The following is a 27557-nucleotide window of genomic DNA, read 5'->3' as shown; positions in this document are numbered from 1 at the left end:
TGTAGCACTTCACTGGTCATCCATGTCATTAAATGGAACCAGTGAGTGCTATTTTATCAGCAGACAGGTTGCTGTAGAAAAGTACTGTATATTCCAAATATGTTTTGAAAAAATTGTCTGTGTTATATGGTGTTTGAAATAAAGTATGTAAAACTTTACCTGGCTCGCTGCCAGATGCCTCAGTCGAGTTCCAGAAAGGAAAAGTTTAAATCGGTCCTGCCCCTCCTCAACCCTCCGACATCCTCTCTCTCTTGCCTCTTGTACTGATATCCCAGGGGAGAGAGTAAGCAGTGAGCTGTCACGTCAGCAGGGGAGGGAGGGGCAGGAGCCTGGAATGACCAGGAGAGCAGTGAATGTATTACAGAGCAGATGGAAGTTGTGATTTGAAGTTTTCCTCTCTGGGACTCGGCTGAGGCATCTGGCAGGGAGCCAGGTAAAGTGTCACATACGGTACATTTTTTTTAAACACCATTTAACACATTTTTTAAAAACATATTTGCCATATACAGTATTTTGTGCCTATAGCAACCTGTCCCCTGAATGAATTAGCTCTCTGGTGGCAGGTTTCCTTTAACCTTTAAACCTCCTTTAATTCCTGCTTTTTACATGAACCACTATATATACATATATATCCTCACTTCTACAATTGACCAAAACTAGTAAAATGAACTCTTACTATATTATAGATGAGCAAGGAGGTTTTTGGTATAAAGCATATCTTAACCTAGATCCAATTTCTTCATAGTGTAAAACATTAAAAAGGTCATTTAGATTATATAATAATAAATAATGAATCTTTATTTCATCATATTGTACAATGCCTTAAAGATCATGGGGGACATCTACCAAATAATAACAGACTTTACAAATAATAACAGACTGAGGGCCCTTCTCACAAGGGTTTACAATCTATAGGGAGGAAGGTAGGACACAGGAGGAATAAGAGCTTGACCAATGGTCCAGTCATTCTTTAAGGGGTGGCTTCCATATGGGATCAGAATAATTGTATAAAATATTTAATTTAATAAATAGATAAAACTGCTCCATGAACCAGTCATTAGCTGTCATCTTATATACAGAGACCAATTTAAATAGAACTGCAGAAAAGCCTGAAGCTTGGTGTCTAGTACTTCCAATATTACATAGATGAGAAGAATACACAGGTTTGGTAAGTGAAAAGAGAGTTGAAGTTGTATGCAGTTAGTTGCTGGGATAGGCCCGCTTTAAGAGATGGGTTTTTAGGACACATTTGAGGCTTTGGTAGTTGTGTATTTGTTTGATAGTTCAGAGTAGGGCATTCCAGAGATTTGATGCAGCTCGGGAGAATTCCAGAAGACGTGTGTGGAAGGTTTGAATAAAAGATGAAAATAGAATAAGATGAGGGAGGAGAGGTTGGGCGGTTCTGCACTATGCACAGCTTTGTGTATGAGGGGTATAAATTACAAGATGACCATCAAAATGCTGATGATTGTCAACTTTCAGAATGATATATATACACTCACCGGCCACTTTATTAGGTACACCATGCTAGTAACGGGTTGGATCCCCTTTTGCCTTCAGAACTGCCTCAATTCTTCGTGGCATAGATTCAACAAGGTGCTGGAAGCATTCCTCAGAGATTTTGGTCCATATTGACATGATGGCATCACACAGTTGCCGCAGATTTGTCGGCTGCACATCCATGATGCGTTCCACCACATCCCAAAGATGCTCTATTGGATTGAGATCTGGTGACTGTGGAGGCCATTTGAGTCCAGTGACCTCATTGTCATGTTCAAGAAACCAGTCTGAGATGATTCCAGCTTTATGACATGGCGCATTATCCTGCTGAAAGTAGCCATCAGATGTTGGGTACATTGTGGTCATAAAGGGATGGACATGGGCAGCAACAATACTCAGGAAGGCTGTGGCGTTGCAACGATGCACAATTGGCACCAAGGGGCCCAAAGAGTGCCAAGAAAATGTTCCCCACACCATGACACCACCAGCCTGAACCGTTGGTACAAGGCAGGATGGATTCATGCTTTCATGTTGTTGACGCCAAATTCTGACCCTACCATCCAAATGTCGCAGCAAAAATCGAGACTCATCAGACCAGGCAACCTTTTTCTTCTACTGTCCAATTTCGATGAGCTTGTGCAAATTGTAGCCTCAGTTTACTGTTCTTAGCTGAAAGGAGTGGCACCCGGTGTGGTCTTCTGCTGCTGTAGCCCATCTGCCTCAAAGTTCGATGTACTGTGCGTTCAGAAATGCTCTTCTGCCTACCTTGGTTGTAACGGGTGGCGATTTGAGTCACTGTTGCCTTTCTATCAGCTCGAACCAGTCTGCCCATTCTCCTCTTACCTCTGGCATCAACAAGGCATTTCCGCCCACAGAACTGACGCTCACTGGGTGTTTTTTCTTTTTCGGACCATTCTCTGTAAACCGTAGAGATGGTTGTGCGTGAAAATCCCAGTAGATCAGCAGTTTCTGAAATACTCAGACCAGCCCTTCTGGCACCAACAACCATGCCGCGTTCAAAGGCACTCAAATCACCTTTCTTCCCCATACTGATGCTCAGTTTGAACTGCAGGAGATTGTCTTGACCATGTCTACATGCCTAAATGCACTGAGTTGCCGCCATGTGATTGGCTGATTAGAAATTAAGTGTTAACGAGCAGTTGGACAGGTGTACCTATTAAAGTGGCCGGTGAGTGTATAAGCTGCTTAGTTGGAGTTTGGACAATTTTAAGTTGTTAACATCAACTAACATCAGAACATTTTGAGAGTTTCACAATTTTTTATATTCTTTCTTATACAAATCTTAACCTCCTTATTTCTGATGCTGTAGATGATGGGATTCAACATAGGGGTGACCACAGTATAGAGAATAAATACAACCGTGTCTTTCTCCAGAGAGTGATAAGATGGAGGCTGAAGATAAACGGACATGAGGGTTCCAAAATAGAGGGTGACAACAGTGAGGTGGGAGGTGCATGTAGAAAAACCTGCACGTCTTCCCTGTGAAGACTTTATCCTTAATATGGTGGAGATGATGTAAACATAGGAAACTAAAGTCAAGAAGAAAGAGCCCGAAACAATGGTCACAGATGCCACATACATTGATATCTCATTAAGCCAAGGATCTCTGCAGGACATTCTTAAGAGGGGAGGTACGTCACAAAAGAAATAGTTAATATGATGAGTCCTGCAGAAAGGAAGTGTCCAGGTGATGTACGTCTGTATATAGGAGTTTATGGAAGAAACAATCCATGGAATTAACACTAAAGTAACACATACCCTCATGTTCATAATACTGCTATAGTGTAATGGTCTACAAATGGCTACAAACCTATCGTAAGCCATGAAAGCAAGTAAGATACACTCTCCGGCCGAAAATACTAAATAGCAGAACATCTGGACAACACATCCTTCAACTGAAATGCTCTTATCTTTGTATAGAGTATTTATGAGGAGTACAGGAACAATGCTGGAGGAGAGACAGATGTCAATGATAGAGAGATTACTCAGGAAGAAGTACATAGGGGTGTGTAATGTTGGGCTGGTCTTCACTGTGATGAGAAGAAGACAATTTCCTACCAATGTGAGAATATACATCATCACGAAAATAAGGAATCCTATGACCTGGAGGTGAGGTACAGTAGTTAATCCAATCAGGTAGAATATACCTGGAAGTGTTTGGTTATAACTCTCCATTAGAACACCCAGAACCTCAAACAAAGAATCAAAACTGTAATTATCAACAAATAGACTCAAGTCAACCAACCAGATTTTGTAGTTTTTATAGAGAACTTTTCTAAGCTTTTTAACCTTCTTGGCTTAAAGCTTCCAACTGTAGTCTCTACAATTATCTATTTTATTTGTCTTCATATACAGAGCTGCATACTACATCCTGATGGCTGAAAATTAGACCAAATGCTGAGATTTAAAGGTGACATTAAAAAGGGAAGTGGCTCTACACATTGTTGTTGTTTTTCAATCTGAGCTCAAAAGGCTGACTTTTGCCCTTAAGAAATTCCTTAGGGGTGTAAATCTTATCAAGGGATATTTTATATATTATTTGAGTCTCCTATTTTCTGCATGGTAAATAACAAAATAAATCCTGGAAGCAATTTGGTGCTCTGCAGTGCTGAACCATACAAAAAAAAAATGGAGCCCCAGATTTTTCAGTGTATAATAAAATCAAGTAAAATAGCGGGACTCCAAGCTTCTGTGTACCTTTACTCACAAGTGACTAACTAACTCACTGGGAGTCATTTACTAAGGGCCCAAATCGCGTTCTTACGGCGGGGTACCAGAATTTTTCAGTTTTGCGACGATTTTCCCAGAACTGCCCCGGGTTTTTGGCGCATACGATCGAATTGTGGTGCCAGCGTGCACGCGACGGAAATCGGGGTGCGTTGCCGGCGAAAACCCAACGGATTTGGAAAAACCGCTGCATTAAAAAAAGTGTCGATGGACACGCGCTTACCTGCACCCGGCCCGGCTTGGTGAACTTCAGTGCATTCCGATGAACTTCAGCACAGCAGCGACACCTGGTGGACGTCGGGGGAACTACCTTAGTGAATCCCGGCAGAACCCGAATCCTCCGCAGAGAACGTGCCGCTGGATCACGAATGGACCGGGTAAGTAAATCTGCCCCATTGTTTCAGCTCCCCACATCAAGCCAGACTTCAGGAGCTAAAACATTACAATGGTTACTTTTGAATAATACTACACCGAAGCTTGGAGGTCTGCCATTTTGCTTTAATATTTGGATGGATGGAGGGAATTTTTAAGACGGGTGTTTCAAATGTCAGTAATAAAATTCCCCAGGCAGAGCTCAGACACCCATATTTACTAAGAGGCCTCTGAGCAGATCGAGCGCAATCTACATCAGTTCAAACCTAAGACCAGGTCTGGAATGGTGGAGATCTCTGCTATAGTTTCTACCAGTTTTCTGGTGAAGCCTATGGTAAATGCAGAGGGCGGGGAGTTCATGTCTCTGCCTGACCACCCTTCTTTCTGCCCCAACACACCCAAAGTGACCCACAGGTCGGGGAAATCTGGGATCCTGGGCTTTTCATTTGAGAACTAATTTTTAGCATTGTGTTGCTATCTTTATATTTTTAGCACAGTGAATAGTAGAAATTTTCCCTTTTACCAGTCATTGTACATTCATTTTTGGTAATCATCTGTGGAGTCAACATGTACCCTGCATTGAGTAGTGCTGTTTCCAAAATGTGAACCATTGTTGGGGTTTATATGTCCCTCCAGTGCTCTGCCAATGCTGTGTAAGGCACCAAAGTTGTCCCTTAATGACATAACAAAGCAAAGGGGGTGGGGAATTTCTTCTTTCTTCTGTCACTAAATTCTATGTAGCAAATAATCCAAATAATCACTATCCCACTATATCGCTATATCCCCATAGCGGATTGTGCACTAAATGATGAAGAGTGTTTTTTGTAAATGTGCAAATTTTGGGCGGCATATAAATGTGTTTTTGAAAGGATTTAAGATTCTATGTTTTACCTCTATTTTGTATTTATTCCTAACAGGCTTAATAAAATTCATTTTGAACAGTATGAGGGGTACAATATTAAAAAATGGGTCATCTTACAGGAAGGTTCTAATATATCGTTTTTTGATGTTCTTTAAGAAGTTGGAAAGTAAATTTAACTTTCAACAAATTGCTGTGTGATTTCTAAACGTTCTAAGGTATGTGGTCATTTATAAATGATTCAAGCATAAAGCTGAGATATGGTAAATTAGCAATCTGAGGGGTGTGTCTATCTTTCAAAAAAGAAAGGAATTATAGGAAACAAAAAGAAAAAAAAATTCAAGTTTTCATGATTTTATTTTAAATCAAAACGTGTTGACCAATATGTACTTCTATCAAAAATTCTGGAAAAAGTGGTCTCAAAATTCCCTAGATACTTTAACATGTTCCAAAGTAATTACTACATAAAGAGATACTTGTCAGGTCTGAAAAATGTGGCCCAGTCAGGAGGTCGAAACAGTGGATGAGGTTAATGGCAAAAAGTAAAGAAAATAACACCAATAACATAGTATGGTATCCACCATATCATCATCAAGAAAACAACAATGGCAAATAGGAAAACATAGGGAAAATGAGATTTCAAAATATGTTCAGTAGCAAGAATTTGGAAAGGAGATACCCTTGTTTTTATGTTTTTCTGAGAAATTAAAAACAGACCAAAAAAACTTGTATGAAATTGACTTTAAAGTAAACCATGTACTTCACTTCCAAATTTAGCAATATTCAAATATTCTGTGTATTTGTATTTATCTGCTTTGAAACCATAAAGATAGTGGGGGGGATTTATTAACGCACTTGTGCCACAATTCAGGTGGTTTTGTGCCAAAAACACTTTCTAAAATGCCTTTCACCACAGTTATCTGTGGCTTTTAGACCGTTTTTTGGCAGTTTTCTGACTTGTCCGAATAAAGGGCCTTTGGGGAAATAGGTATGAAAGGGGCATGGCTTGTAGGAAATCGTCCATGAGCCCAAAATTCTGCTGCACAGTTTAGATCAACTAAAACTAGCTCTAAATTAGGAACCGACAGTCTTATCCTGCACCGGGATTCATCATTACAGTGATAAATCTGGCGCAGCAAAAGACTAGTGTTTTCCGGCTAGAAATTGGCGGAACCTGAAAGACATTGTGAAATCACCCCCAATGTATGTACATTCGTCCAACATATCAATGGGAAGACAGAAGTTTATTTGAAATAGCAGAAATAAATATTCCCAAAAAATTGGGGGAGATTTATAAATCTGATTTACTTCAGAATTCTATTGTAATTTGCATAAAAAAACTGCCCCACATTTACCAAGGGTTTTTTAGACAGTTTTACGACAAAAGGGTAGTGGCCAATAAAAAGGGGCATTGTTTCGTGCCAAAAAGTCTATGTGCTAAAAATAATGCGCCAGAATTTTGGCTCAAGTTTCTGGCATAAACTAAAATAGTTTGTGCAAAATATGACTAGACAGTTTTACCCAATGGCAGATTTCTCATCCAGCATCGGACCTGTGCTGCAACATAAGGGTTTTCTCACCAGCTACCGAATAGGGCAGCAGGGTGCTGTTATCCGAATATAGAGAAGACGGCACTCACCAACATGAAAGTCAAGCACCACTTAAAAGAAAAGATGCTGTAACCACTCTTTACATGGTGGAGGTGCTGGCAGTGTACACACTGCTTTACCGATTGTAAATTGACTAAGAAAAATATTACTTACAGATATTATACACAACGCAATTTGGTTAAGAAAGGATCCCAAAAAAATATGCAAAATAGAGACATGTAAGTCTATGGTTTGTATTTCCTATCTTGAGTCTTGTTTTTGTTTAGGAAAAAAATTGTTTTTATACCATATACAAGAGATTATGAACAATCCTCGTAAAAAAAAACACAGAGATGAGCTGGTTTTAGAGTTTAACTAAACCCTTTATTTTATCATAATGACTTAGAATTACAATTCCAGGTTCTAATTAACTGAACACCATCCGGTTATAAGTCCAACAAGCAAGCGGCTATGTCATAACATTCAGTATAAGAATAAGGATAATAATTCTAACTTCAAGATTTTTTGATTTTCAGAAAGAAATTCTGCATGACTGATTTCTTACATCTTGTTCTGCTTGTAATGGTGAAGCGTCTTGTTGTCTTAAAAAAAAAATTTAATTGCTGGACACTAGCATTACCGTATTTATAGTATTTAGGACAATGATCTTCCTTCTTCATGTAGATGAGTGATTGGAGCTTTGCCACGATATTCAGAGCGCTCAGTGATAATAATGAGCCACCAGACATCCGGTCCTCCTAGGAATGAATAAAATTATCTGAAGAAGTAGAATGTTTATCTTTAGGTCTATTTCTTTTAAACTTTATATGAACACAAGTTTTCTTTGTCAACAAACTTTGTACAAGACAATTTCAGCAAGCCTCATTGTAAATAGAGCATTGGAGCAGGGCTCACTCGAACAGGAGGATAGGGTAGAATTATTGGTCGTTCATGATGGCATATGCCAATGGGGATATGGTAGGAAACTACTCAAATTTTGCCATTTACCACAGGAAATAAAAAAAATTAGTTCTCCAATACCTAGCCCACCAAAGAGGTTTTAAATGATATACAATTTGGATGGAACCTATAGTGTAGTATACAAAATATGACAAATAATTTGCGGCAGCACTTGCAGCAAACAATAGGCGCAGGTCTTCTGAAGCTTTGACCAAACCATCTTGTCATCCAGATCAATATAATACTATGAAGCAGCATTCCTCAAGCAAGTGGGAAATGACAAAAGACCCTAGATTCCCATCTAGATATATAGTCTCCGAATAACTGACCCTGGGTAGTTAAACAACTTTAGAAACAAAAGGACCTGGATTCCCATCCACATATAGGGATATAAATTGTCTCAGAATAACTGACCCTCAGGAGTTTGAATGGACACTTCGCTTTACAGAGCTCCCATTTTTTTTAACTCCCCTGCATAATACACCATCGGATTCCCATCTGTACCCCCCACTGCAGTATATCTCTCCCCTGCCTGAATCCTCAACATTGAGCCTGGCGCAACGGGTTGGTGCACAGGTATAAGATATCCTTGTCCTCTAGCTGTATCTTCTCCCTCTTTTCCTATGACCGAAGAGGATTTCGATGACCTGGAGACATTATAACATTTTTAAAGGGGTTGTCTACTTTCAAAAAATTATACAATTTTTCAATATACTTTCTGTATCAATGCTGTGTTCTAGATCTGTTCTTGCTGTTATTTTAGAGAAAGATTATATGTTTACTTGCAGGGGATAGAAATATGTCCATGGTCTTGTGATGGACATGCAGGTGCACGAGACGTTATTATTAGAGATGGGCAGATTTTTCAAATATTCGATTCGCCGAGTTTGCCGGATTTTCTGAAAAAAAATCGATTCGACCCGAATCAAATCATAGCAAATTACATTAAAAACAGGTACTTCCTGGCTGCAGAGAGCCTGTAGGATGTTGTAGAACACTGTGACATGTTCAAATATGCATAGGGAGAGTAATTTGGTCTTCAAACAATGCTGTGTTTTAGTATGACACGCACATGACAGCCGTCGCTCTTAGAATCGCTTCACTTTTCAATTCCATGGGCACTTACAGGGGCCAACTTAACCAAATAAACAAAGCAGGAACGCAGCCTGACAAGGTAACGTCTGTGCCGGCTCGAAAGGACTGAGATAAGGGCCAAGATCCCACTATAACAATAAAGAGTGCACTCTTTTTAGACTGACATCAGATGATCCCATAGATGATGACAGAACCTGTTCAGTAAATAATCCATCAGTGTTGCTAAAGAAAAAAACAAACAGGAGTGGATCCAGAACAGAGATGACCAGTAAATGGGATATTTGCATGTCCTCTGTGTTCTGTGTACACTCCTGCTTTTGGCTATCAATCCTGAAGCTTTTCATTCCTTCTGACAGATGAAATGAGGGGGAAAACCAAACATAGTGGCAACGTCAAAGAGCGATGGAGGGTGAAAACAGCATTATGGAAATCACATGGTGTTCCAGGGAGACCGAGGTCAGTTGGCAGCAGCATGAGTAGGCCGCAGAGTGGCACAATGACAAATTCTGGTGGTAGCAGCAACATGGTAGGCCCCAGTGTGGCACAATGAGTGTGAAGGTGTTGGCAGCAGCAGGAGGTCGGAAAGTGGCACAATGACAGTTTGTGGAGGTGGGTGACAATTCCAGTCCCTGGTAAAGATGGTGGGAGGCAGATGGAGCAACTGGCAGCAGATGTGTGGAATCAAGTGGTTGGCAGCATCAGAATAGTGGTTGAGGCAGGTAGTTAGAATCAAAACTCATTTCTCAACGTTTGGGGGAGGCATCATGGTTGATCTAATCTGATGCATTAGGCATTGGTGTGTTGAAATCCTGGCCGATCCACACCTGATTCATCTTGACAAATGTCAGTTTCTCCAGAGATGGATGGACAAGCGGGTTCTCCCATGGCTAACGATGGCCCCCACCGCACTGAACACCCGTTCTGATGCCACACTACTGTCTAGGTAGGACAGCTTCTCTACTGCAAACTCTGCAAGTTGCGGCCACGCATCAAGTTTGGCTGCCCAGTGGTCCAGTGGATCCTCTACCTGGGCTTGTAGAGTGCTGTCCAAGTAGGCCACCACCTGCTGGCCAGGGTCTGATCCATGTCCTCCTGCTAGTGGCGGCAGCTACCCTGCTCACTAGACGGGTGAAGGAAGCTGCTCATGCAGCTGCTGCTGATGGAGCTGCTACTGCTCCTACCCCCCTATCTCCCCACAGCATCCATGTCAGTAATACCTGAGCAATGACTGCCAGGAATCCCCTGGTCAGACCTGACAGAGGCATAAGAATGGCGCACATAGTCATCGGCCAACTGTCTGCACAGTGTTTCTCTATAGTACGCCAGTTGTTTCACCCTCTCGGCAGGTGGAAAAAAGTCACCCTTTTTGCACCAGGAGGGTGGAGATCCAAAACTCATCCCTATGCCGGATGTTGACTATTCGGCTGTCACTAGTTAAGCACAGCAGCATGCTGCGGGCCATCTGCGCAAGTGACTCTGAGGGACACCCGCCCTCCATATCCACTGCATACTGCCATGGTGCCTCTGGGTCATATGCCTCATCTTCTAACACCGCTGAGAGATGTGTGGATCCCCTGGACCACAACGGGAGGTGGTACTAGCCGACACCTGGGACCAGAGTCTAAGTGGCACCTGGTTTTCACCAGAGACCACCACAAAGCGGGTTGGACTTGCTGTAGCAGAGTAACACCAAGTCGTTCCACAGGTGCGACTAGCCTGCGGTGGCAGCCGAGGTCAAGGTACCTTAACGGAGGGCAGTCTCGTGGTTGGGTCCAGGCACAGAGTGAAGGTAGGCAGCAGAGATGCAGGGACAAGTCCAATCCAGGGTCAGCAACGGGAGGTCCAGGCAGATGGGAATGGGAGCATGGGCATACGGGACACAGGAGCACAGCTACACGGAGGAACACTGGTAACACAGCAATACAGGACTCAGGAGCAGGAACACAGCAACATGGAGGAACACTGGTAACATGGCAACACAGGACTCAGGAGCAGAAATCCCAGCAACATGGAGGAACAGGAATAATCGCTAGGCAGCTTTCTCTAAGGCTGTGAGGCACAAAGATCCGGCAAGGGTCACAGGAAGGGGCAGGAACTTCTGGCAGGCCAGCGCCAATTATCGGCATGCTGGCCCTTTAAATCTTTGTGAGACGGCGCACATGCGCCCTAGGAGACAGGGACGCTGGCCGAGCCACGTGAGCCAGAGAGGCTACCACTGCAGCCAGGGGAGGTGAGTTTAGTGTCCCTGACAGCACCTGTGACAATACATCCCCCCCTCGGCTTCCCCCTCTTCTCCTTGGACCCAGGAAACCCCTGGAGGAGAGACTTCAGGCTCCCAGGATCTCTCCTCAGGCCCGAACCCCTTCCAGTCTACAAGAAAGAACTGCTTACCCCTCACAAACTTCATATCCAGTACCTCCTTAACTTCATAGACATCTGGGGAATCCACTTCAGGAACAGGAGGAGGGATTGCTGGGAGAAGCGGTTCAAGATGACTAGCTTCAGGAGGGATACATGGAAGAAGTTCAGGACGCACATAGATGGAAGAAGGCAGAGCTTGCAGGCCACTTGTTTGATGCGCTTGATTACCTCAAAGGGACCAAAGACCAAGCTTGTAACTGGGTATCTTGAGTCGGAGGTATCTGGAGGACAACCATACTTTTTCACCAGGGAGAAGACAGGAGGAGCTTGACATTTTTTATCAGCTTGGGTTTTGGTACGGTCTGTAGCTCGTAGAAGAGACTTGAGGTCCTGCACCAGATCCTCTACCGCAGGGACATCAGAGGGAGTAGATAGCGGAAGAGGAGAGTTAGGAATACGTCCATAGACCACAAAGAACGAAGCCGAGCAGTAGACCCAGAGTCCAGGGAATTGTAGGAGAACTCATCCCAAGGTAGTAGGTAAGCCCAGTTGTCCTGACGGGCTGAGATGAAGTGGAAGAGGTAGCAGCCCAAAGTCTTGTTCACCCTCTCTACTTGACCATTAGACTGAGGGTGGTAGGCAGAAGAAAAGTCATGGTTGACCTGCAGTTGGTTACACAAGGAACTCCAGAATTTTGACACAAACTGAACTCCTCGATCGGACACGATGTGCATAGGAAGACCATGCAGCCGAAAGATATATTTGAAGAATAGACTGGCAAGCTGTGGAGAAGATGGAAGACCTGGAAGGGGAAAAAAATGGGACATCTTTGAAAACCAGTCCGTGACCACACGGATGACAGCACTGCCCGAGGAGACAGGCAGATCGGTGAAAAAATCCATTGCGATGTGGGACCACGGGAGACTGCGTATCGGCAACGGCAGTAACAGTCCAGCCGGTTTGAGAAGAGAGGTTTTTTTGCAGGCACAGGAGGAGCAGGATCCCACAAACTCCCGAACATCTTGGACCAGATCTGGCCACCAGTAGCAGCGGGAGATGAGGGCCACAGTGCGTTGTACCCCAGGGTGCCCAGCCACAGGAGAAGAATGTCAGCAAGATAAAATACTCTTCCGGAGAGCAGGTCTGACATCAGGGCATCAGCCTTGACATTCTTGTCAGCCGCACAAAAATGGATTAGCAGGTCGAAACAGGAAATAAATAGACATGAGCGAACACACTCGTACGAGCTTGATGCTCGTTCCAGCATTAGCGTACTCGAAACTGCTCGTTGTTCGCACTAGTATTTCGCCAGCTCGAGAAAATGCCATCTCCCGCCGTTTTGATTTTTGGCGGCCAGAAACAGAGCCAATCACAAGCCAGGAGACTCTGCACTCCACCCAGCATGACGTGGTACCCTTACACGTCGATAGCAGTGGTTGGCTGGCCTGATCAGGTGACCCTGGAATAGACTAGCCCCTGCCCGCACTGCTCGCATCATTCTCTGTCTGGATGCCGCTAGGGAGAGATCCGCTGCTGCTGCAGGGATAGCGTTAGGCTGTTATATAAGCTTACTGTTAGGCAGGAGTGAGTCTACAAGAACCCAACAGTCCTTCTTAGGGCTAGAATAGCGTTATATATTTTTTTTGGTTGTTTGCTTGTGGCTGGGCTTGCTGGCACTAGAAGTGCAGCTAGTACCATATTGTGAGGAATTTGCAGGGAGACTTGCTACCGTTATGTTTAGCTCTTAGTGACACACATATCCACCTCAAACACCGAAGTGGGACAATTTATTAGGGGTTTGATTTGAATTAGGCACAGTCTGCTGATTTTTTTTTTTTTCCTTTTTTTTTTTTTTTATAACTCAAAGTCATCTGGCATTGCAGTGTGCTTTCAGTGTAGGCTAGAAAATAGCCATAGGAGAACCCAAACGGCTTACTTTGTCCTACAATAGCGTTATATATTTTTTTTTTTGTTCATTTGCTTGTGGCTGGGCTTGCTGTCACTAGTAGTGCAGCTAGTACCATATTGTGAGGAATTTGCAGGGAGACTTGCGACCGTTGTGTTTAGCTCTTAGTGACACACATATCCACCTCAAACAAAGGTCCCAAAGTGGGACAATATATTAGGGGTTTGATTTGAATTAGGCACAGTCTGCTGATTTATTTTTTTTTTACGTTTATTTTTTTTTATAACTCAAAGTCATCTGGCATAGCAGTGTGCTTTCAGTGTAGGCTAGAAAATAGCCATAGGAGAACCCAAACGGCTTACTTTGTCCTACAATAGCGTTATATATATTTTTTTTTGTTGATATGCTTGTGGCTGGGCTTGCTGGCACTAGTAGTGCAGCTAGTACCATATTGTGAGGAATTTGCAGGGAGACTTGCGACCGTTGTGTTTAGCTCTTAGTGACACACATATCCACCTCAAACAAAGGTTTAGGGGTTTGATTTGAATTAGGCACAGTCTGCTGATTTACAGTTTACACTTTAATTTTGAAAATGTTTAACCCGAGGGCTAGGGGTAGAGGACGAAGGCGTGGATGTGGGTGTCCAACTACTGCAGGGGTCAGAGGCCGTGGTCCTGGGCGGGGTGAGACACCACCTGCTGATGAGGGAGCAGGGGAACGCCGCAGAGCTACACTCCCTAGGTTCATGTCTCAAGTTACTGGGACTCGTGGTAGAGCACTGTTGAGGCCAGAACAGTGCGAAGAGGTGATGTCGTGGATTGCGGACAATGCTTCTAGCCATTTGTCCACCAGTCAGTCTTCCACGCAGTCCACCCATGTCACCGAATTCAGCACTCCTCCTGCTCCTCCACCTCAGCCTCCTTCCCTTCAGTCTGCCCCCTCCCAGGAAAATTTGGCATTTGAACCGGCTTACTCTGAGGAACTGTTTCTGGACCCTTTCCAGAGTCACAAACCACTTGTCCGGTTGCTGCTGAGCTCTTTTCCGATGCCCAGGTTTTCTACCGGTCGCAGTCTGTGGGTGATGATGACATTATTGACGCAGTGGAAGAAGTGTGTAAAGAGGTGTCGGACGATGAGGAGACACGGTTGTCAGACAGTGGTGAAGTTGTTGTCAGGGCAGGAAGTCCGAGGGGGGAGCAGACTGAGGGATCGGAGGATGATGAGGTGACAGACCCAAGCTGGGTTGATAGGCCGGGTGGACACAGTGCTTCTGAGACAGGGGCGAGTCCTATAGCAGAACAGGTTGGAAGAGGCAGTGGTGGGGCCAGATGGAGAGGCAGGGCCAGAGCTGGTGCATCAGCGCCAAATGTTTCACGTAGTCAAGCTCCCGTGGCGAGGGCTAGATTTTCAGAAGTCTGGAGGTTCTTTAAAGAAACACCGGATGACCGACGGACTGTGGTGTGCAACCTGTGCCAAACCAAGATCAGCAGGGGTTCCACCACTACTAGCTTAACTACCACCAGTATGCGCAGGCATATGAATGCTAAACACCCCACTCAATGGCACCAAGCCCGTTCACCTCCGGCCGGGCACACCACTGCTCCTTCCCAGGGCCGGATCATAGGCGGGGCTCCCGCGGCACGAGCCCCGGGGCCCCCACCACTTAGCCCTTTAAAGGGGCCCCCACCAGTGTAGTTGGCTTCGGGCTCCCCGGCCGATTCGCGCGATGTTCCTCACTTTCGTCTATGGCAGAGCGAGGGAACAATAAGTTCCCTGCTCTGCCATAGACGATCGCATATAAACAAAGATGGCGGCCCCCTGCCGCTAGCGTCGCAGTGCGTGACGTCTCAGCGTGTGACGTCACGGCGTCGCGACGACGGCGCTGCTTGTAGCAGGGCGCCGCCATCTTTGTTTACATCCGACACCGAGAAGGAAGATGATGACGGCACGCATCGGAGGGAACGCTGGAAGGTGAGAACAATTTTAGTTTATCTGTGACTGTATATAGTTAATTATAGGGGGATTGTCTGTATATATTTATTATGTGGGGAGGGTGTTGTATATAGTTGTTATGGGGGATTGTATGTAGTTAGTTATTATAGGGGGTCTGTATTTAGTTATAGGGGTTGTATATAGTTTAAGGGGGGTATATAGTTATTATAGGCGGTGTATAGTTATTATAGGAGGACTGTATACAGTTATAGGGGTGTATAGTTATTATAGGGAGACTGTATATTGTTATAGGGGGACAGTATATAGTTATTATAGGGGGTGTATATAGTTATAGGGGGACAGTATATAGTTATAGGGGTATATAGTTACTATAGGGGGCTGTATATAGTTATAGGGGTCTATAGTTATTATAGGGGACTGTATATAGTTATAGGGGGACAGTATATAGTTATTATAGGGGTGTATAGTTATTTTAGGGGGACTGTATATAGTTATTATAGGGGTGTATAGTTATTTTAGGGGGACTGTATATAGTTATTATAGGGGGACAGTATATAGGGGGAGCTGTATATAGCGGTTGCTTGGGGAGCTGTATACAGCGATTGCTGATGGAGCTGTATATAGTGATTGCTGGGGGAGCTGTATACAGTGATTGCTGGGGGAGCTGTATACAGTGGTTGCTGGGGGAGCTGTATATAGTGATTGCTGGGGGAGCTGTATACAGTGATTGCTGGGGGAGCTGTATACAGTGGTTGCTGGGGGAGCTGTATACAGTGGTTGCTGGGGGAGCTGTATATAGTGGTTGCTGGGGGAGCTGTATATAGTGATTGCTGGGGGAGCTGTATACAGTGGTTGCTGGGGGAGCTGTATATAGTGATTGCTGCGGGAGCTGTATATAGTGATTGCTGGGGGAGCTGTATATAGTGATTGCTGGGGGAGCTGTATATAGTGATTACTGGGGGAGCTGTATACAGTGGTTGCTGGGGGAGCTGTATATAGTGATTGCTGGGGGAGCTGTATATAGTGATTGCTGGGGGAGCTGTATACAGTGATTGCTGGGGGAGCTGTATATAGTGATTGCTGGGGGAGCTGTATACAGTGATTGCTGGGGGAGCTGTATACAGTGATTGCTGGGGGAGCTGTATACAGTGATTGCTGGGGGAGCTGTATACAGTGATTGCTGGGGGAGCTGTATACAGCGATTGCTGGGGGAGCTGTATATAGTGATTGCTGGGAGCTGTATATAGTGATTACTGGGGGAGCTGTATATAGTGATTGCTGGGGGAGCTGTATACAGTGGTTGCTGGGGGGCTGTATACAGTGATTGCTGGGGGAGCTGTATATAGTGATTACTGGGGGAGCTGTATATAGTGATTGCTGGGGGAGCTGTATACAGTGGTTGCTGGGGGGCTGTATACAGTGATTGCTGGGGGAGCTGTATATAGTGATTGCTGGAAGGCTGTATATAGTGATTGCTGGGGGAGCTGTATATAGTGATTGCTGGGGGAGCTGTATACAGCGGTTGCTGGGGGAGCTGTATACAGCGTTTGCTGGGGGAGCTGTATACAGCGGTTGCTGGGGAGTGGTATGTAGCGATTGCTGTTCCTTGTCTGGACTACATTCGATGGGGGCCCCCACCATATTTTGCGCCAAGGGGCCCCCACCAACCTTGATCCGGCCCTGCTCCTTCCCCTGTGTCATCTGCTAGTCAGCCCCCTGCCCAGGACCCCGGCCCAAAGACCTCCCGTGCGAAAACCCCATCTTCGCCTCCACGATCCTCCACAGCATCCACCAGCTTTCAGCTCTCCATACCCCAGACGCTGGAGCGCAAAAGGAAGTATAGTGCAACCCACCCACCCACACGCCCAAGCCCTCAACGTCCACATCTCCAAACTGCTTAGCCTCGAGATGCTGCCCTATAAGCTGATAGAGACAGAGGCCTTTCGAAACCTCATGGCGGCGGCCGCCCCTCGGTATTCGGTCCCCAGCCGCCACTACTTTTCCCATTATGCCGTCCCAGCCCTGCACAAGCACGTGTCAGACAACATCATCCGTGCCCTGACCAACGCCGTTTCTGACAAGGTCCACCTGACCACGGACACGTGGACGAGTGCTGCCGGGCAGGGCCACTATATATCGCTGACGGTACGTTGGGTTAACTTGGTGGAGGCTGGGACCGAGTCTGACCCTGGGGCTGGTCATATACTGCCGACGCCGAGGATTGCGGGGCCTACCTCGGTCCAGGTCTCAAAGGCCTACTATGCCTCCTCCTTCTCCCACCCCTCCTCCACCTCCTCCTCCGAATTACCATCCGTGGGCATGGCGCCATCAGTCGGTAGCTCTAGGCACAGCAGCAGTGCCGTCGCTAGGCGACAGCAGGCGGTGCTCAAACTGCTGAGCCTAGGCGATAAAAGGCACACCGCCCAAGAGCTATTGCAGGGCATCACGGCGCTGACTGATCTGTGGCTGGCACCGCTAAACCTGAAGCCAGGCATGGCTGTGTGTGACAACAGCCGTAACCTGGTGGCGGCTCTGCAACTCGGCAGACTGACACATGTGCCATGCCTGGCCCATGTCTTAAATCTCATAGTTCAGCGGTTCCTCAAGACATACCCCAATCTGTCTGATTTGCTCACGAAGGTGCGCCACATCTGTGCGCATTTCAGGAAGTCCAGCACTCTCAGGGCAGCGCAGCGCTGCCTCCAACTGCCCGCTCACCGACTGTTGAGCGACGTGCCCACGAGGTGGAATTCAACATTAACCATGTTATCCAGAGTTTACCAGCAGCGCAGAGCGATTGTAGACTGCCAGATGTCAACTTCCACCAGAACTGATAGTCAGGTCAGTCAGCTTCCTCAAGTCTACAATGAGGAGTGGAAGTGGATGTCTGATATCTGTCAGGTGCTGAGTAACTTTGAGGAGTCAACACAGATGGTCATTGGCGATGCCGCCATCATCAGCCTCACCATCCCGCTGCTTGGCCTGTTGAAAAACTCTCTGGTCAGCATGAAGTCGGAAGCTTTGCGCTCGTCACAAGAGACGGGGGAAGAAGATTCCCTTGTTGATAGCCAAAGCACCCTCAGGTCTGTTTCTCAGCGCATATCGTAGGAGGTGGAGGAGGATGAGGAGGAAGAGGAGGAGAATGTTGGCGAGACAGAAGAGGGGACCATTGTTCAGTCCTTCACTGTTCAGCGTGTATGGGCCAAAGAAGAGGAGTTGGAGGAGTTAGAGGAGGAGTAAATGGAGAGTCAGGCCAGTGAGGGGAGTGAATTCTTGCGCTTTGGTACTTTGGCGCATATGGCAGATTTCATGCTAGGCTGCCTATCGCGTGACCCTCGCGTTCAAAGAATTTATTCCAGCACCGATTACTGGGTATTCACTCTCCTGGACCCACGATACAAGCAAAATCTTTCCACTCTCATCCCTGGAGAGGAAAGGAGTGTGGGAATGCATGAATACCAGCAGGCCCTGGTGCACAAGCTGAAACAGTATTTCCCTTCTGACAGCGCTAGCGGCAGAGGGCGTACTTCTGCGGGACAAGTAGCGAGGGAGAGTAGGCGAGCAGGCAGTTTGTCCAGCACTGGCAGGGGTATGCTTTACAAGGCCTTTGCCAGTTTTATGTCACCATAGCAAGACGCTGTCACCTGTCCCCAGTCTCGGCAGAGTAGGGCTGATCTTTACAGAAAGATGGTGAGGGAGTACGTAGCTGACCATACCATCGTCCTAAATGATCACACAGCTCCCTACAACTACTGGGTTTCAAAGCTGGACATTTGGCACGAACTGGCGCTGTACGCCTTGGAGGTTCTTGCCTGCCCTGCCGCTAGCGTGTTGCCCGAGCGGGTTTTCAGTGCAGCTGGTGGCATCATCACCGATAAGCGTACACGCCTGTCGACTGACAGCGCTGACAGGCGTGTACGCTTATCAAGATGAATAAGGCCTGGATTTCTCCGAATTTTCATTCTCCACCAGGTGAAAAAAGTTCAACCTGAATAATGTATGCACTCCTCCTCCTCATTGTCCTCCTTCTCCTCCTCTTTGTACACTAAAGCAGAGGAAACTGGCTATTTTTTGCCAGGGCCAACTGGCTCTAGCTATAGTACTCTATGTATTTAATTTTTCTGGAGGGCCACCTACCAGGTCCTCTGTTTTAAGCAATTTTTGGGACTGCCACATACAGGCACTCAATCTATTTAATTTTTCTGGAGGACCACCCACCTGCTCCTCTGGTTTGAAAACTTTTTTGGATTGCCACATACAGGCACTATCCAAATTAAATTGTCTCCATAACAGCCTCCACACATCTGTTTAGCTGCCTCCACACGTTGTCCATATAGCTGCCTCCATACATCGTCCCCTTATCAAACGAGCTGTGTCAGGCAGAATTTTGGGTTGTTTTCATGGATTCCATATCAAAGTTGTTAACTTTGTCGCCACCCTGCTGTGTTATCCACAAAATATACTGGCAAACTTTTATCATTTACCGATATTATTTCAGCGCCTCTTGCGCATCTGTTTACATTCACCTCACCGGCCATAACCCAAACTTATAAGAACACTACTACACTTGATCTTATACAAAAGGTTCTTAGAAGTGCTGTTTAGGGAGGAGCCGAGAGACAGGGGCTTGGACAGGCGAAAGTTCGCCTGGCAGCGGACCGCCAGCTCCATCCCAAGATCCAACGAACATCGTTTTAACTGCAGCACCTTTAATCTAATACTACTTCACTGCCTCCATACATCGTCCCCTTATCAAACGAGCTGTGTCAGGCAGAATTTTCAGGTGTTTCACCAGATACATAGTGGAACTCAGCCCATCTGTCGCCGCCATGCTGGAGTACTGAAGTTGCAATCATAGCAGCGCAATATGGATGCCCCATTCTGTCGCTCTTAATCATGGAACCATTTCCGAAAAAACAATTAAAACTAGAACCACTATGCTGTTCCATTATTCCTAGGTGAAATATTCAAACGACCCGCCTGTTTTGAAAATTATAATTTTTTCAAAGTAAACGCTTCTGGCCCCCAGGCCCATTTTGGGTGGGGAGGAGCCGAGAGACAGGGGTTCGGACAGGCGAAAGCTCGCCTGGCAGTGGACCGCCAGCTCCATCCCAAGATTAGGCAGCCTCAGAGGCATCCATGCATGCTGCCCCTGCTGTTTCCTGTCCATTTTTCCTCCACGATCCTCCACAGCGTCCACCAATGTCTCCATCTGCAACTTTCAACTCTCTATACCCCAGACGCTGGAGCACGTGAGGATATGCAGCACATCATCCCCTTATCAAACCAGCTGTGTCAGGCAGAATTTTCAGGTGTTTCACCAGATACATAGTGGAACTCGGCCCATCTGTCGCCGCCATGCTGGAGACCTGAAGTTGCAATCATAGCAGCGCAATATGGATGCCCCATACTGTCGCTCTTAATCATGGAAGCCGTCTCCATGGCTGCCTCCACATGTCGTCCCCTTATCAAACGAGCTGTGTCAGGCTCATTTTTCGGGTGTTTCACCAGATACATTATGGAACTTGCTCACTATGTCGCCACGATGCTGTGTTATCGACTAAATATACCGTCAACCTTTTGTTGACATAGGAAATCATTTCAGCGCTTCTTGCTCATCTCCTTTGGTTCCTCTCTGCCACCCATTGGTTTGAAGCCTGAGTCCATTTAGGGTATGTCGCCATGACACTCTCTACCGCTGCTGCCACTGCCTCTGCATGCCGTCCCCTATAGTGTCAGGGTCAATTATTGGATGTTTTAGATGCTATCTAGCCTCATTCTGTCACTCTGTCATGGCCATGCTGTTGCCCATAATTTTGGCATAATGGTACGATTAAGCAGCCTCAGAGGCATCCATGCATGCTGCCCCTGCTGTTTCCTGTCCATTTCCGTGGTGTTTCCATCCTTTTCTGAGGTTCCCAGGTGTTTGGTCAAGCTTCCCTGTGCAGAGCCTTGGTCCCCTTGAAAAAAGCTCGAGTCTCCTATTGACTTCAATGGGGCTCGTTATTTGAGATGAGCACTCAAGCATCGGGAAAAGTTCGTCTCGAATAACGAGCACCCGAGCATTTTAGTGCTCGCTCATCTCTAGAAATGAACAATGACCGCCTGTGATTCAGGCACTGGGCTGTCTGGAGGTATAGCAAGTTCTTGTGGTCAGTGTGCACACTCACGGGATGAAGAGCACCTTCCAGAAGATACCGCCATTTTTCTAGAGCAAGTTTGATAGCCAACAGCTCTCTGTCACCAATCAAATAATTTCTGTCAGCTGGGGAAAAGGTAATGGAAAAAAAGCCGCATGTGGAAGTTTGGCCCTTGGGCCCTCTCTAGATGTTCACTGCTCCAGCTGCTAAGGAGGACGCATCCACCTCAAGATGAAAAAGGCTTGTTCGTATCAGGCCTAGAGAGTACTGAAGCCGAGGCAAAAGCGGACTTCAACTTGGAGAAGGCCTCTTCAGCCGTAGGAGACCAGGAACGTGGATTGGCACCCTTCTTTGTGAGTGCCACGATGGGAGACACCACAGGGGAGAAATGGGGAATAAACTGTCGATAATAATTCCAGACCCCAAGAACCTCTGTATGGCTCAGAGGCCTTCTGGGCATGGCCACTGAAGAACTGCAGACGCAGGATCCAACGCAGGATCTCACCAGCCCTCCAATTGAGATCCGGGCATGATGTTGAAGCCAAGGAAGACCCACAAGAAGAGCTGATGTGGAGTGAGGCAGGACATAGAAGGACAGTCTCTCCTTCTGCAGTACACCGATCTGCAAGAACAGAGGCATGGTGCAGTACTGGACCGGGTCAGAGAGGATTTGGCCACTGACTTAGGAGATGACCAACGGTTTTTGAGATGAACCACTGGAATGTGATGCCGGGAGACCAAAGTGGTATCCACAAAGTTCCCTGCAGAACTGGAGTCCAAGAATCTGGGTGTTGGTGCCAGTGCTGAGATGCACCGGAATCATCAGGTGTGGTGAAGTTTTACTTACACCTAGGGACGCCTGTCCCAAGAACCCTAGGTGCTGGGCATCCTTTACATGAGAGGAGAATCCCTTTTTGAAAGTTGCAGACAGGGCCGTGTCGTTCCAGGAGAGTTCTGAGGCCAGGGTAAGGAACTTGACTGCATAATCTCTTACTGAGGAGTTGCCTTGGCGCAGGTTCAACAAAGCAGTCTCAGCAGAAGAGGCCCATGCAGTTTCTTTAAATACGGAACAAGACTCCGCCAGAAAAGCCACGAGAATAGCCGTGACCGGGTCGCCTCTGTCCCAGGCCAGGGCTTTTCCGGAGAGAAGAGTGATGAAGAATGTCACCTTGGATCACTCCAAGACAAATTGGTAAGGCATGAGTTCTATGTGCAGGGATCACTGGGTTATAAAGCTCCTGCACAGCTTGGGATCTCCGTCATACTTGCCGGGCATAGACAGCCGTAGGAGCAGGCTCAGAATCCTGTTGCTGGGCGGATAGCAGCTGTTGCAGCATGGAGGTGACTTGATCCAGCTGTTCACGTTGAGCGGCAATCTCCCGGGATTGCTGGACCACTATGGAGGCAAAGTTGGGTCGAGTGGGAAGCGGAACCTCGGCGGGATCCATGGCCGGATCTTACTGTCAGGAATTGGGATGTGTGGATCCCCTGGACCGCCGCGGGAGGTGGTACTAGCCGATACCTGGGACTGGAATCTAAGTGGTACCTGGATTTCACCAGAGCCCGACGCAAAGCGGGCTGGACTTGCTGCGGCAGGTTGCTACCAGTTCGTTCCACAGGTGCAACTAGCCCGCGGTGGCAGCCGAGGTCGAGGTACCTTAACGGGGGGCAATTTCGTGTTCAGATCCAGGCACAGGGTCAAGGCAGTCGACAGAGATGCAGGGTCAAGTCCAATCCGGGGTCAGCAACGGGAGGTCCAGGCAGATGGGACTGGGAACACAGGCACACAGCAACACAGCGGAACACTGGTAACATGGCAACACAGGACTCAGGAGCAGGAACACAGCAACACGGAGGAATATTGCCAACATGACAACACATGACTCAGAAGCAGGAAAAGTGCAAGATGGAGGAACACTGGTAAAACGACAGCACAGAACTCAGGAGCAGGAACACACATGAACGCAGGAATACAAAGGAATGCAGGAATAATCGCTAAGAAGCTTTCTCCCAGGTTGTGAGGCACAAAGATCCGGCAAGAGTCACAGGAAGGGGCAGGAACTTCTGGCAGGCCAGTGCCAATTATCGGGAGCCGCGGGAGCCAGAAAGGCTGCCACTTAACTTTATCAAACATGTTAATTTATGTTTTTCTACTTTTTCACATTAAACTTTGCAAACCAGATGTAATTCTGCATATTTACAGTTCATGTTGTGGTGGTTCGGGGAGGTTGTTTGTTACAGAAATAATAGAATTTATTTGAGACTTTTGAGTCTTTTTGTGTCTTGATAAAGTCACAACTTCTCCTCCTTTATAACCAAGTCGGTGCAAGTGGGACATCAATCACGATAAATTCCAGCTGTGGTGTTTTTAGTTGAATAAAAACAGATCACCTTCAGCTGAAGAGCAGATCAATCTGTGGTTGGATACAGGGGCAGAATTATAATATCTGATCCTTGCTGATGCAGAACAAGGAACAATCGACCATTATATTGGCTTCCAAACCAAAGGTTATTTGTACTTAATGCCTTCAACACCAAGTTTTTGTCTTTTTTAGTGTTTGTGTTTTTACTCCTTTCCTTCCACAAGCCATCATTTTCATATTTTTTAAATATTACTATTTTTATTTGACTATTATTTCAGCATTTATGGCAGATAAAAATGTCCAGACTAGAGATAAATAACCCTAATGACCAGTTGATTAGTAAATCCACTAATGTACTCATTCATGTCTTGGTCATCCTATGAGACCAAAGCACTTTCACTGTGAATACCCAGACTGGGTAAAAGATAACAATATCAGATCAGATGGGCGAATCACCCAATATCCCGCTAATGACCAGATATAAAGGGAACCTGTCAGTGCTATTTATTTTATCAGCAGACAGGTTGCTATAGACAAAATACTCTAAATGCCAAATATGTTTTTTAAAAAAATGTCTGTGTTATATGGTGGTTGAAATAAAGTATGTAAAACTTTACCTGGCTCCCTGCCAGATGCCTCAGCCGAGTCCCAGAAAGGAAAATTTTAAATCGCTCCTGCCCCTCCTCCCCCTCCTACATCCTATCTCTCTTGTCTCTTGTACTGTGATGCCAAGGGAGAGAGTAAGCCGTGAGTTGACACTTCATCAAGCGAGGGAGGGGCAGGAGCCAGGAATGACCAGGAGAGCAGTGAATGTATTACAGAGCAAACAATATGTAGTGTGATCGGAGCTCTATATGTCCTTATTCCTTATTTCCATACATATGCAAGTTCTTGTCATACACATAGAATCCTCTGGTAAATTTGGAGACAATCCGACCAAACGAACTTCGGTGGGAATAAGACACCATTCAGACACGGAACCGCTAACGTTTTCTCTTTATCCTCAAAATTCTCCTTGTAGCCAATTTCGCTATACAAAGAAGATACACACAGACATAGTGTAGAAAGTTCCAATAAAATGAATATTTTAATATATATTTTAATATTTAAAAATGCGGATATAATTCAGCGAGGACGCCAAGTCACAGTGACTTGGCGTCCTTGAGGAGTTATATGCGCATTTTTATCTTGTTTTATGTGAGTAGATCTGATATTAAAATATTCATTTTATTGGAAATGTCTTGGCTACAGGGAGAATTTTAAAGGATAAAGAGAAAATGGTAGAGGTTCCGTGTCTGCATGGTGTCTTATTCCCACTGAAGTTCGTTTGGTCGGATTGTCTCACGAATTTACCAGGGGATTCTGTGTGTATGACAAGAACTTGCATATGTATGGAAATAAGGAAGAAGGAAGAAGGACATATAGATCTCCGGTCACACTACATATTGTTTCTTCTGATTTTTTGGGTGATATTTGGATCCAGCCGGGACCTTTTTTGTAGCTATTTTTATCTAGAAGGTGCTGCATTCTTTTATTGATTTTTTTGTTGCATTACAGAACAGATGGAAGTTGTGATTCGAAGTTTTCCTCTCTGGGACTCGACTGAGACATCTGGCAGGGAGCCAGGCAAAGTTTCACATACATTATTTTTTAAACACCATTTTCCACATTTTTTTAAAAACATATTTGCCATATACAGTATTTTGTGTCTATAGCAACCTGTCCCCTGATTAAATTAGAACTCTGATTAAATAATCCCTGCTTATTACATGAACCAATGATATATATATATATATATATATATATATATATATATATATATATATATATATCCTCACTTCTACAATTGACCACCAAAACTATTATCATTTAGATTAAATAATAACAAATAATGAATCTTTATTTCTATAGCGGCATCATATTGCAAAACTCCTTAACCCCTTAAGGACGGAGGGTTTTCCGGTTCATTTCTCGCTATCCAACTTCAAAAATCCATAACTTTTTCATTTTTACGTGTACAGACCTGTGTGAGGGCTTATTTTGTGCGTAACAAATTTTACTTTCCCGTAATGTTATTTATTTTAACATGCCGTGTACTGCGAAGCTGAAAAAAAATTCCAAATGTGGAAAAATTGAAAAAAAACCGCACGTCACGTTCTTGTGGGCTCAGTTTTTACGACTTTCACTCTTCGCTCCAAATAACACGCCTACTTTATTCTTTGGTTCGGTGCGATCGCGGTGATACCAAATTTATATAGGTTTTATTGTGTTTTAATACATTTTCAAAAATTAAACGAATGTGTACAAAAAAGAAAAAAAAATTTTTGCCATCTTCTGACGCTAATAACTTTTTCATACTTTGGCGCACGGAAATGTGTGAGGGGTCATTTTTTGCGAAATGAGGCGACGTTTTCATTGCTACCATTTTGAGGTCTGTGCGACATTTTGATCATTTTTTATTTCATTTTTTATGTTATGTAAAAAGGTGTAAAAGTCGCATTTCGGACATTTGGGCGCCATTTCCCGCCTCGGAGGTCACCGCCGGCCGTAACCGTTTTTATATTTTGATAGATCGGGCATTTTGGGACGCGGCGATACCTAATATGTCTGTGATTTTTACTGTTTGTTATGTTTTATATCCGTTCTAGGGAAAGGGGGGTGATTTGAACTTTTAATATTTTATTAATTTTTTTTATTTTTTAAACTTTTTTTTTTCTTTTTTTTTTCACTATTTTTTAGACCATCTAGGGTACAATAACCCTAGATGATCAGATCGCTCCTACCATATACTGCAATACTACAGTATTGCAATATATGGCGTTTTTGCAGGTCTTACATTACAATGAGCCACTGGCTCATTGTAACGAACCTGCATAAACCATGTAGCCTCGTGTCAAGAGAAGACCCGAGGCTACCATGGTAACCAATCGCCGCCCCCCGATGACGTTCGGGGGCGTGGCGATCGAAAAAAAGATGGCGGCGCCCGCGCGCCGCCGTCTTTTAAACGCCGCCCGCGACTTTGCGGGCGGCGTTTAGAGGGTTAATAGCCGCGATCGGTGCAAGCACCGACCGCGGTTATTAGCGGTGGGGGTTTTGTGCAAAATGCAAAAACCCCCACCTCTGTATGAAGAGGACTCAGCCCGTGAGCCCTCTTCATACTTCCCTTATACCTCTGCGCCGTAGAGCTACGGCGCAGAGCGTTAAGGGGTTAAAAGATCATGGGGGACACCTACCAAATAATAACAGACTTTACAAATAATAACAGACATGGTCAGATGAAACAATAGGAGTGAGGGCCCTGCTCACAAGAGTTTACAATCTATAGGGAGGAAGGTAGGACACAGGAGGAATAAGAGTTTGTTCAATGGTCTAGTCATTCTTTAAGGAATGGCTTCCATATGGGATCAGAATAACTGTATACAATAATTAAATAAATAAATAAATAAATAGATAAAGCTGCTCCATGAACCTGTCATCTAATATAAAGAGACCAAGTTGAATAAGATTGCAGAGAAGCCTGAAGCTTGGTGTCTAGTACTTGCAATATTGATGCGAGAGATGAGATTAGAAGAATACACAATGAAAAGAGAGTTGAAGTTGTATGTACTTAATTGATGGGATAGGCCCGCTTGAAGAGATGGGTTTTTTGAGGCTTTGGTAGTTGTGTATTGGTTTAATAGTCCAGTGTAGGGCATTCCAGAGATTTGATGC

At 45.3% G+C, this 27557-nt stretch overlaps 1 protein-coding gene across 1 annotated transcript; it reads right to left on the bottom strand.

Annotated features, from left to right (window-relative positions):
* Positions 1–2751: 2751 nt before the first annotated feature.
* On the bottom strand, positions 2752–3696 carry LOC140070013 (olfactory receptor 5V1-like). Its single transcript, XM_072116346.1, has one exon. It carries the CDS (start codon positions 3694–3696, stop codon positions 2752–2754), a length of 945 nt encoding a protein of 314 aa, XP_071972447.1.
* Between the last annotated feature and the right edge of the window lie 23861 nt (positions 3697–27557).

The sequence above is a fragment of the Engystomops pustulosus genome, chromosome 7 (assembly GCF_040894005.1).
Source record: "Engystomops pustulosus chromosome 7, aEngPut4.maternal, whole genome shotgun sequence".
Lineage (NCBI taxonomy): Eukaryota > Metazoa > Chordata > Amphibia > Anura > Leptodactylidae > Engystomops > Engystomops pustulosus.
The sequence above is the reverse complement of the archived record's forward strand: the minus strand, read 5'-3'. Positions and strand labels throughout refer to the sequence as shown.